The sequence below is a fragment of the Mustelus asterias genome, chromosome 1 (genome assembly GCF_964213995.1).
Source record: "Mustelus asterias chromosome 1, sMusAst1.hap1.1, whole genome shotgun sequence".
Lineage (NCBI taxonomy): Eukaryota > Metazoa > Chordata > Chondrichthyes > Carcharhiniformes > Triakidae > Mustelus > Mustelus asterias.
In genome coordinates, this window is record NC_135801.1 from 159,324,594 (window position 1) to 159,336,660 (window position 12,067).

The following is a 12,067-nucleotide window of genomic DNA, read 5'->3' on the forward strand; positions in this document are numbered from 1 at the left end:
TAAGGTAGTAATTTTGATTTTTTTTCTCCATAGTTGCTTACAATTCCCTTGTTAATATTTTGAAATATTAACACATTTTGGATGCAGTGGTTAGCTCTGCTGCCTCACAGCGCCAGAGACCCTGGTTCAATTCCAGCCTCACGTGACTGTGCCTGTGTTTGCATGGGTTTCCTCTAGGTGCTCCGGTTTCCGCAAACCGTCCAAAGATGTGCGGGTTAGGTGGATTGGCAATACCACATTAACCTTAAGGCTAGGGGGATGTGCGGGGTAAATATGAGGGATTATGGGAATAGGGCCTGGGTGGGATTGCTGTCAGTGCAACCTCAATGGGCTGAATGGCTTCCTTCTGCCCTGTAGGGATTCTGAGATAAGGTTCGAAGAAATGGTCAATGTTGAAGGAATTGGAATCAGAGTCTGAAAGATATCCTACAGTGCGGGTAAAATTGTTGGGAGGTTGTACATAGAGAACTTGTTAGGTTGCCGCACTTTATTTGAGCAGATTATTACTATTGAGTTTATTGCAGAAGTTGTTACCTGCATCATGTGTCCTTGAAGGAAACTGTGTTCCTTATCTTTTAGGGAAGTGGTTTCAATGATTGAAGCACGAGTTGTTAAAGTTCCATGGTGTCATGCAGAATAGTGATAACCAAATCCTCATTAACTGATCAGGCACTAAAATTGATGCAAGTAACAGGTCTGCATATGGTGTGAGATACTTTGGACTGGACTTCACGTGAGGGAAATGGAACGAAAACTGCAAGAGTCTGCTCAGTCACGCCCCTGCCATCTCTGCACATCCAATCAAACGGTGGATGGCCAATTAGCAGTCATTCAGCCGGAAAGAGGCCAGTTATAGGTACAAAAGAAGCTTCCATCCTGACCACAAACCCTTTGTCTTGCTCCCTTCCAAACGTGTAGTTGTTATCAGGGCCAGTTTCTCTTGCCCGTTTTTAGATGCCACAATATAGTCAGTTCTTGTGACTTTGAGTTACCATAAAAATAATAGTGTTGAAATGTTGTTGCAGTTAACTTTACAGCGGAATATGAATCACCTCTTGGTGTGGCTGCACAGTATGAGAATAGGCACTGTTGGGTTGGGACTTCCATGCTGTAGAAGGGTAATATCACAGTCAAGGCTAGAACCGGTGAAATGTTTTCTTCCTGGTGTCCTGAAATAAGACCAATAAGCCTCTCAATCAATATTTCATGGAACTGTAAACAGTTGAGCTGTTTTTAAGAGCCTGTTGTCTTTGAAAAATGCAATGAATAATACAACTTTCCTGAAAAATCTTCATCCGTGAAGAAATGCCAAGAAATTATCATCTTTGCAAACCTAAGCCTCTGCCTTTGAATATAGAATTAATTGCACTCAAAAAGACTTAAGTTGTTCATTGAGGGGTTGTCAATTCTTTCTTGTTAAAGTGATAAATCAATCATTTCACTATTCTTCTTTGATTATTCTCAGAATAATTTCTTTAAGATTTGGCAGTGGATTGGACCCTCATACCCTTGGCACCGGGGCTAAATTGTGTTTCAAATTAAAGATTCAAAATAACTCTGATTCAGCTGAAGTTTCCAAACATTTCTTTTTTTCGTGTATTCCACTTTGTTTATTAGGAAGATAACGATAAAAAGCCTTTTCAATAGCTCCTGAAGTCTACATTTTATTTTGTTTGCTTCTCTTTCCCCAGGAATGTATTACTGCATTGTTTCTTGTTCTAGTTTGCTGTGAAATGCACCATTCTTTGGTTCAAAGTACATTGCAAGGCTTTATCATGCATTTTCATTTGAACTGATATGTGAATAGCACAAGGTGCAATATGGAAATGATCTGCAGTTTTGCTTTCTGTCCCTTCCCAACCTAAACCTTTCTAGGTATTTAAATCACAAATATGGTACTGTTGAAACTGTCCAGCAGTGGAATGTGAAATATCAGGAAGTCTGCAATGCCCTGGATATGGTTGGCTTTCTGGAGCAGGTAAATAATCAGCTGCATTTTCAAAAACTTCAGAACTGATGCTTAGTTATTGAAATGTGCGTGTTTTTGGACCAAAGGAATTGGGTCTATCTAAATTCCAGATATGGACCGCGATCTTCCCACCCGTTCATGCCACGCTCCCACTGCAGCGAAGGCGGACAATTTGGCGACAAGCCAAATCTCCATTCACTGCAGCGAAATTGGAAAATCCCACTGGTGTGAATGGTTGGAACATTCTGGCCATTGTGATGCTTTTTGGTCTATATTTTGAGATGTGTTTCCATGTCTACCCAGTAGCAATTTCTATTTATCCAATGTGTTAAAAATGTTCTTGAGCTGCTTTACAGAAAAATGGATGACAACCCATGAGAGATGAGTAGAGGCTATGTTGAAAATAACAAGTATTTGATGGTGAATGTCATCAAGTCATAATGGTACAGAAGGCGGTCCTCTAGTCCAAGCTGGCTTTTTGTATAGCAAGCCAGTCAGTCCCATTCCACCATTCTGTTTCCATATCCTTGTGAGTTTGTCATAAAGTTCCCATTCAATTTCCTTTTAAAACCCTACCTCCACCATTATAGGCAGTTATTAACTTGTTGCATAAAGCGTTCTTCCACACATCCCTCTGTATTTCTTATCTAAAACTTGAAATTTCTTCCTAAAACTTGAAATTTCTGTCCACTCATCTTTTTACCATCAGCTAATGGGAAAGACTTTTCTGTATTTAAATCTGTTATATAATCCTGTACACCACAAATAGAAATACATATTCACAGCACAGGGGGTCATTTGGCCCATCATGTCTGATGGTCAATAAATAGCCATTCAATCTAATCCCACTTTCCATTCTTTGTCCAGTACCTTGCAGGTTATGGCACTTCAAGTGCATTCCCAGGTAACTTTTAAATATGAATGTCTCTGTCTTTCCAATCCTTTCAGGCAGAGTTCCAAATCCACACCAGCCTCTGGGTGCATAGAATTCCCAGGGAATCCCCTCAACCTCCTACCATTTCCCCTAAATTTATGACCTCTGACTATGAGAACAATCCAAAGGATGATCTCCTGGATGTAAAACAACAAAATAACTGGGTTGGCTAGTGCTCTGCTACACGTGGAAGACAAAATTCGAATTAAGTGATTTAAAATAAAATATTAAAGAGTAGGAATGTTTATTTTGTTTCAAAAGGATGAAAAGAACCGGTATTGAGTTGGATGACAAGAAGTGAAGTTTATTGATACAGGGCAATAATGCCCTTTATGTATTCTGCTTGATGGACTCTGTAATTTTTGCAAACCATTAAAATCTAGTTATTGAAGCCCGCTTACCCATAATGGGACAAATGCTCAAAACAAACGATTTCATTTTGAAGAGTATCTTTGTAAGAAGAGCAAAGGAAAGGGGAAGTGAATCAAATGCTCTCCTCTCCCCAAACAAGTCCACATCAATTTGAAGACTATTGTGATTTCTGTTTGCAGCTATTGAACCTATTGAATCATTTTTCCAAAAGACACCTTGTTGCTTTGTGGAGAAAGAGGGAACAGATTGAAATGGGACCAAATGTTTGATTATTTGACAAAGGCACTGGATTGTTGGCCCAAATTGCCTTTTCCTATTTCCACCATTTCCTAAAGCAGCAGATTGACCTGGAGGCTGGGGTTTGTTTAATGTTTATTAAAGTGAAGATTGACTGGCTGAAAACAGATGTTTCTTTTCATTCTGGCAGGAGAAAGGGCGTTTATAATAGACCACTTAGAAAATTAACCGTTGCTATGCTTTATTTTACACTGCGTATTGAAGTCAATGCCAGTGTACTTGCTGAGGCCACACCTGGAGTATTATGTCCAGTTTTGGTCTCCTTACCTAAGGTAGGATATACTTGCCACAGAGGGGAGTGCAGGAAGGTTCACCAGACTGATTCTGAGGACAGTAGGATCATCGTATGAAGAGAGTTTGGGTCGACTGTCTGTATTCACTGGAATTTCAAAGCATGAGGGGGATCTTATTGAAATGTATAATATTCTGACATGACTGGATACAGGGATAATGTTCCTCTGGCTGGGGAATGGGGGCGGGGGACAGGGTCTCTAACAAGGGGGGTCATAGTCTTAGGTTACAGGATAGGCCATTTAGGACTGAGATGAGGAGAAACCTCTTCACTCAGAGGGTGGTGAACCTATGGAATTCTCTACACAGAAGCCTGTAGAGGCCAAATCACAATGTATTTAGGACGCAAATAAATAGGTTTCTTGATTCTAAAGGCATCAAGGGAAAGAGGAAAACACTGGAGTATTGAGATGGGGGATCATGCACAATTTATATTGAATGGGGGAGCAACTCGAAGGGCTGAATGGCCTATTCCTGCTTCTATTTTCTATGTAGTAGAACTAATCACAGGACCATTTAGCATTATCTTGGTTTTTGATGGTGGAATGGTGGTACCATTTTTAAAACAATCTAACTATGTTATCTTTTTTTTTTGTTCATAGGAGCAGGTTGACATGATGACAATACTAGCAGGAGTCCTGTCACTGGGCAATATCATTTATGAGCCTCAAGACAATGGAATCCTTAAAGTGACTGATCAATCAAAAGGATGGCTCAAAGCTGCAGCGGTAAGTGTCCATTCAATAATTAATTCAATCAAAGGGCGGCATGGTAGCACAGTGGTTAGCACTGCTGCTTCACAGCTCCAGGGACCTGGGTTTGATTCCCGGCTTGGGTCACTGTCTGTGTGGAGTTTGCACATTCTCTTCGTGTCTGCGTAGGTTTCCTCCGGGTGCTCCGGTTTCCTCCCACAGTCCAAAGATGTGTGAGTTAGGTTGATTGGCCATGCTAAAATTGCCCTTAGTGTCCTGGGATGCGTAGGTTAGAGGGATTGGTAGGTAAATATGTAGGGATATGGGGGCAGGGCCTGGGTGGGATTGTGGTCGGTGCAGCCTCGATGGGCCGAATGGTCTTTCTCTGTGCTGTAGGGTTTCTAAGATTCTCTTTCTAAGAAAAAAAAAGGGTGAATTTCTCGTCATGTGCAAGGACCATGGTTGCAGTTTTACGGCAACTCATTAACTGTTCGCATACATAACAAATCTGGAGACATAAAAATGAAAATACAGAGCATCATTGAAGCATATGAAGTGTTTCTGTCTCTGCGCTTACATAAAGTATGACTAATTTTACAAAAAATGGGCATTCTTCATGCTTTCTGCATTGAAATCAAAATTTCTCTCACATTTTCATAGGTTGTGACCACATTCAGCGCATCTTGCTGAGCAGACTCACAACGTGAACAATGCTGTCACTAGAGCTGGGATTGGCAAACAACTCTGAAACAGCACTTCTGATGCTTGTATCATTCCAGACAAATTCCTACCCCTCCCCGCCACTCACTCACCCACCCACACCGCCGAGTGGGTATCTAGATTTGTTGACATCTACTGTGTGCTCCACAACCCCCTCATCATGTCATCGTGAGGGGTGATCTTGCACCAGACACCAAGGTAGCAACAAGGGGAGACGAGGTAGTGACTACCTGGTCCACACTTCTATGACCGGCTCATCCCAGATATTTCATCTCATCAGGCCTCCCGTTCCTCAAAGTCCAATTCCCTTCTAAACTACCATTAGTTGACCTGTCTGAAGAAAAACCTAAACAAATTTATCAACAGATATTCTCCCAGCATGTCAGTATTGAGAGAAATCACTGCCTCTCCTGGCGCAAGCCCTTAATGCCTGTCTAGTGTGCCCCTTTTCAGCCAATATAAACGACACATCCAAGGCCTGTTTTTTTTAAAAGATAATTAATTTTCACACTTCGTTCAGGCTGCTGACTAGGGTTCCCTGAATCGGTTGTCAGTGGAGAATTATAGCTTTGATCAATATTTCTTCATACACTGCTGTACAAAATACAAATATATGGTGATATGATAGCAAAACAATGATCAGTTTTCTGATAGTGGTTAAAGGGACGGCACGGGAGCACAGTGATTAGCACTGCTGCCTCACAGCACCAGGGACCCGGGTTCGATTCATGGCTTGGGTCTGTGTGGAGTTTGCACGTTCTCCCTGTGTCAGTTTTCTCCCACATTCTGAGAGCGGTGCTAGTTAGGTGCATTGACTTGAACAGGCGCGGAGTGTGGCAACTAGGGGAGTTTCACAGTAGCTTCTTTGCAGTGTTAATGTAAGCCTTACTTGTGACTAATAAATAAGTTTTTAACTTTTTTTAAAAAAAGGATGTAAAACAAACTCGCTACTTTTTATCTAGCCAAGTATAGGATAAAACCTGTGCCTGTTTCTGCAGATTTGGCATTTAAATTGCAAATGTCTTCCACCATTCTCCTTGCAATATGACTTTTCCATCTCCTCCTTTAACTGCAGTGTTTACATGGTCTCTATCTAGTCAGCTGTACAAAAGTAGTCTACAGATGAACACAGTGTACTGATGCATTCAGTCTAATGGATTTACACTCGCTCTTAACTGGCGCCACGGCAAGTGCAACAAAGATCAGAAATGCACAACAAAAGTACAGTGACCTTTTACCAAAGTGATTGCTCGGGGCGGGGGGGGGGGGGGGGGGGGGGGGGGGGGGACGTGGATTTAAAAGATCAAGTTCCTTCAGCAGCTCCACTAGAAGGAGTGGCAGTGAGCCACTGAGGCTTTTGTGTCTGTTATCATACACAACTGATCTTAATCTATTTGACAGCTAATTCCACAGCATTATCTTGTGTAACAGAACAATCTTCCTTCCAACACACCCAGAACAATTTGCATTTATTTAGCACGTTTTAAGGTAGCAAAACATTCCGACATTTCACAAATGTGTTACCAAACAAATTTTGACACCAAGCTACAAGAGAAATTAGGGCAAGTTCATTTAAAGTAATGGGGTTTAAGGAACATGTTAAAGGGCAAAGTGGTTTAGGGAAGAAATTCCTGAGCTTGTGGCCTGGGCAGGTGAAGGTATGACCTTAGAGGGTGGAGCGATGGAAAATGGGCATTTGAAAGAGAACAGAGATCTCGGAAGGTTCCAGGGCTTGTGAAGGAAGGTGGGGGGAGAAATTCTAAAAATATTGAGAAATGAAAATGGGTGACAGTGGTTGGTACCGCTGCCTCACAGCGAGAGGGATCCGGGTTCAATTCCGCCTTGAGTGACTGTCCGTGCGGAGTTTGCACATTCTCCTCGCATCTGCATGGGTTTCCTCCCAAATCCCACATTCTAAAAGATGTGCCGGTTAGGTGGATTGGCCATGCAAAATTTTCCCTTGGCGTCCCAGGATGTGTAGGTTAGGGGGATTAGCTGGGTAAATATTTGGGGTTACGGGAATAGGGTAAGGGAGTGAGCCTGAGTAAGATGCTCTGTTGGCGAGTTGGTGCAGACCCGATGGTCTAAATGACCACTTCCTGCACTGTAGTGATTCTGAAATAAAGAAAGTATTTTAAAATTGAGCCATTACCATAATAGGAGCTCATTCAGAAGTCTCACAACATCAGGTTAAAGTCCAACAGGTTTATTTGGTATCATGAGCTAGCCAGGAGGATGTTGTAATATCCTCTCCTTGTATTCCCCCGCCTCTCACTCCCCTATCGTGCTCTCAGGCCAACTTCCTGGGGGGAAAAAAGACAAATAATGCTTGAAGCAGCAAGGTTGGGAGGCCAGCCATTTAGAGTTACAAATATAGGCATTATCCATCAGGATTAGGAAAATTCTAAATAAATAAAGAGGCAATTAAAATCTATTTTTAAAACTCAGTAAATGGTTATTTTCCAAAGGATGTTAACAAGGGGGGGATGCAATGGGACAAGTGTTCAGTTGATATTGGCACATGGAGGGTAGTTGGGTGATGGGTGAAAGTGTGCATGGTGTCGCTAATTAGTACATGTTGATGGTATTAACTTTGCCATTCAAGTTAACAGGGCATGCCAGATATATGCAAGAATTTTAGTATATTTATAAAATGTATGGAGAAGGAAGGTATAGTAAACTGTGTGTTATCTGGCACAACATCAGCCAGAATTCTCTACCAACTGAAATTTCTGGTGTTCCCCTTAATATAAATCATTACTTTACCAACTGGAAGTGATTATGGTGTTATCCAGAACCCACACCAGTGTGTTGTCATTTTATACTCAAGTTTATGTTTTAACGTAATGTTAATGTTAATATTAAAAGTAAATTTCCGGAGTACTTGCATATTAATTCATGTACTGTATTCCATTGGTAAATGGGACACTCTGTTGATGGGTATTTTTGAGTAACTGGCACTACCCATTCCCATCGCGTGTCAGATATTAAAGGTTTTGCCGTTATGTATTTTGTAGTGAGCATGAGAATGATGGTATATACCAGCAGTAACTGACTACAGAGATTCTAATGCTGATGCCGATTGTTAACTTCAATAGGGTCAGTTTGGCGTTGAGGAGGAAGAGCTGTTAAAGTGTTTGATTTGTACAATGGCAGTAACTCGAGGAGAATCCATTCAACGGTACCACAGCAAACAGCAAGCAGAAGGTAGGAGCAAAGTGTTTGATCTGGCAGCTTTTGACAAGGTTCCCAGCAGTGGAGAACTGCAATTTAATTGTGGGCATCTTGATATGCAGTCTGGTATATTCTTGGACTGGGTTCAATCGTTGGCCTGTGTTGGATGAACCGAGTTAACCTTCAATGAGGGAGAGACCAACTCCACTAATATTGCTTTATAGTGTACTCTTAGCAATTCTCTCTGGCAAATAAAAACAGGGTGGCATGGTGGCCCAGTGGTTGGCACTGCTGCCTCACAGCGCCAGGGACCTGGGTTTGATTGGGTCACTGTCTGTATGAAGCTTGCACATACTCCCCGTGTCTGTGTGGGTTTCCTCTGGGTGCTCCGGTTTCCTCCCACAGTCTGAAAGACGTGTTGGTTAGGTGTACTGATCCGAACAGGTGCCGGCCTGTGGCGACTAGGGGAATTTTGCAGTAACTTCATTGCAGTGTTAATGTAAGCCTACTTGTGACACTAATAAATAAAGTTTAAAACTTTAACCTATTGAGGAAAGGAGTGTCTTTCTTGTTGTGATCGTTGCCCTGCTTCTTCAGGCAAGTAACCTGCCAGTGTTCATTGCTGGCTGGGTACTCTGCAACCAGTGATTCACTGCCTGACCCCTTTGAGCCTCTCCATCATAGTAAGGTTCAAACCAAGAGTGCAAATAAATAAATACTCATTGCATGCCAGAACACTTGGTGTCAAACCCCTCGAGGACAGAACAGTTCCTTTTATTAGGACCTTTGATCCACTATCCCTGGGTCAAAATCCTCATATTTCCTCCCCGACAGCACTGTGGGTGTACCTACAGTGTATTGCAGTGGTTCAAGTACGTGATTCATCACCACCACCCCAAGGGAAATTAGGAATGGACAATAAATGCTAATCTAGCCAGCAACATCCGTGAATGGATTGGTCTCCTTATCTGAGGAAGGACGTCCTTTGCCATGGAGGGACTAGACTGAAGGTTTACCAGGCTGATTCCTGGGATGGCAGGTCTATCATATGAGGAGAGAGTTAGGATTATATTCAGTGGAGTTTAGAAGAGTGAGAGGGGATCTCATAGAAACTTATAAAATTCTAACAGGGTTAGAAAGGGTAGATTCAGAAAGAATGTTCCCCATGATGGGGGAGTCCAGAACTAGTTTGAGGATAAGGGGTAAATCTTTTAGAGCTGAGGTGAGGAGAAATTTCTTCACCCAGAGGGTAGTGAATGTGTGGAATTCACTACCACAGAATGTAGTTGAGGCCAAAACGTTGTCTGATTTCAAGAAGAAATTAGATATAGCTCTTGGGGGCTAAAGGGATCAAGGGATATGGGAGGGATCAGGATATTGAATTTGATGATCAACCATGATCAAGATGAATGGCGGAGCAGGCTCGAAGGGCTGAATGGCCTACTACTTCTAGTTTCTATGTTTCCATATGTCCATCTGGCTGTCTCTCACCCCCTCGGACCAGTTAGAAAACAAACGGACTTTTTCATTATCCAATTGGATGACACCCAACTGTCAAATGCTAATTTCCCCTTCTGCAGTATTTTTATAACAAACACGTAAAAATGTTCAAAGAAAATGTTAAAAATAGTACTTTTTAATGCTCATATGGGTTTTCTGTCTCTGAATTAGTTGTCGGAGTGTCCTGGAGATTAACCTTCAATTCTTGGAGATCCAGGATAACCCACATGAATTGGGAATCCTGGTTGTGTTGTAGGGCTGGAAGAAGTTAGAGATGTGGAGGGATGAGTCTCTCTAAGATGGACAAAAGCAGCTACCATGAGGATGGATGAAAGCAGCAATAACATGGGAACATTTTCACTTCCAAGTACCCCTCCTAGACTCGGACTATATTAACTTGTCCAAGTGTCACTTCACTTTCAGATTCAATATCCCGCTATCAAGGGAGGACAGTCACCACCAGGAGTAGTGCAGCTGAGGGTGGGGAAATAAGCATGATCTGGCCTTTTATAAAGTAATTTTCCCAAGGTGCCTGTACCTCAGCGTGTGTTAGTTTTGTGAGAGAAGGGTAGAAAATTAGTGAGGATAATTATTGCATATAAATATTTTTTTTCTCTGCTTCAACTTATAATGATTTGAAAGCGGTTCATAATGATTCATGAAACAATAAATCCAGTTAAAATTTAAAGAGCAATATCAAGTTTAAGATGAAAACAGGATTCATCAATATTTAGCGCTCACTCATGTGTTATTTTGAGACTTGACTATGTTAACATATTCTGGGTCGGTCTCCTGCGTTCAATTCTCTATAAATTCAGGGGCATTCAAAAATGTGCCAATTGTGTCCTAACTTGCACCAAGTCCCATTCACCCTGACTGCTGTACTAGTACTCTCTGACTAACAAGCAACTCCCAATTAAGCAGTGACTCAATTTTTAAATTCTCATTCTCATTTGGCCGACACAGTAGCCCAGTGGTTAGCACTGCTGCCCCACAGCACCAGGGACCCGGGTTCGATTCCTGACTGGGTCACTGTCTGTGTGGAGTCTGCACGTTCTCCCCGTATCTGCATGGGTTTCCTCCAGGTGGTCCGGTTTCCTCCCACAGTCTAAAAGACGTGCTGGGTTAGATGAAATGGCCATGCTAAATTCTCCCTCAGTGTACCCGAACAGGTGCCGGAGTGTGGCAGCTAGGGGATTTTCACAGTAACTTTATTGCAGTATTAATGTAAGCCAACTTGTGACACTAATAAATAAAGTAAACTAAAAACTTATAAATTCCTGGCCTCTCTTCTTCCGATCTCTATAATCTCTTCCCGCTCCATAGTCATCTTGGATATTTCTGCTTCTCTAATTCAGCCCTGTTGTGCATCCCTGATTTTAATCTCTCCACCACTGGTGGTCATACCTGGGCCCTAAGGTCTGAATTCCCCTCCCTAGCCCCTTTACCTCCTTTGTGACATTGCTTAAAGCTTTTGGTCACAAGCTCTAATTTTAGTTTCCTTCTGTTGTTCGCTGTCAATGAAAAGTCCTTGTGAAGCAACATGGGGTATTTCATTGTGTTAAAGGTGCTATATAAATGTAGGTTGTTACTGAATATTTCCCAGTTAATGGATCTGTGATATCCTTGAAGGTCACTGAATGATCAGTGAGGGAATGAAGCACAGTACACGCTTGGGGGCTGGAGGGAGTGGTTGGGTAGGAAAGGTGGCAGTGTGGGGAGTGATACCAGGCCTTTTTCTGCCTGGGGCATGTGAAGGGCATACAATCCTCTTTCTGATTTTGTGTTAAATAATGTTACAGATGCCAGGGATTCTATTGCTAAGGTTGCTTATGGCAGAGTTTTTGGTTGGATAGTCAGCAAAATCAACCAGCTTCTGGCTCCAAAGGAGGACATGGACACTGTAGAACTACGGGAGATAGGTATGTAATACTGCTTTGCCACCTTTCCAAATCGTGTGAATTAAGCCGCACAGAGAAAGATGTTTCTATCTCTTCTACTGCCGGTGCGCCAGTTAATGTCGTTACTGTTGTTCTTGAAATTGCAATCGACTGTCTTTTTAAACAAAAAAACATCTGGTTCACAAATGTCCTTTTAGGGAAGGAAATCTGCCAACCA

The 12,067-nt window shown here is 42.1% G+C and overlaps 1 protein-coding gene across 1 annotated transcript in view; it reads left to right on the plus strand.

Moving 5' to 3' along the window:
• Positions 1–12,067, plus strand: part of LOC144499643 (myosin-IIIb) — a 154,835-nt gene that overhangs the window by 79,870 nt on the left and 62,898 nt on the right. Inside the window, exons 8-11 of the mRNA XM_078221848.1 lie at positions 1,876–1,978; positions 4,466–4,591; positions 8,374–8,482; positions 11,752–11,871. Coding sequence (XP_078077974.1) covers positions 1,876–1,978; positions 4,466–4,591; positions 8,374–8,482; positions 11,752–11,871 — 458 coding nt within the window. The remainder of the gene's footprint in view (positions 1–1,875; positions 1,979–4,465; positions 4,592–8,373; positions 8,483–11,751; positions 11,872–12,067) is intronic.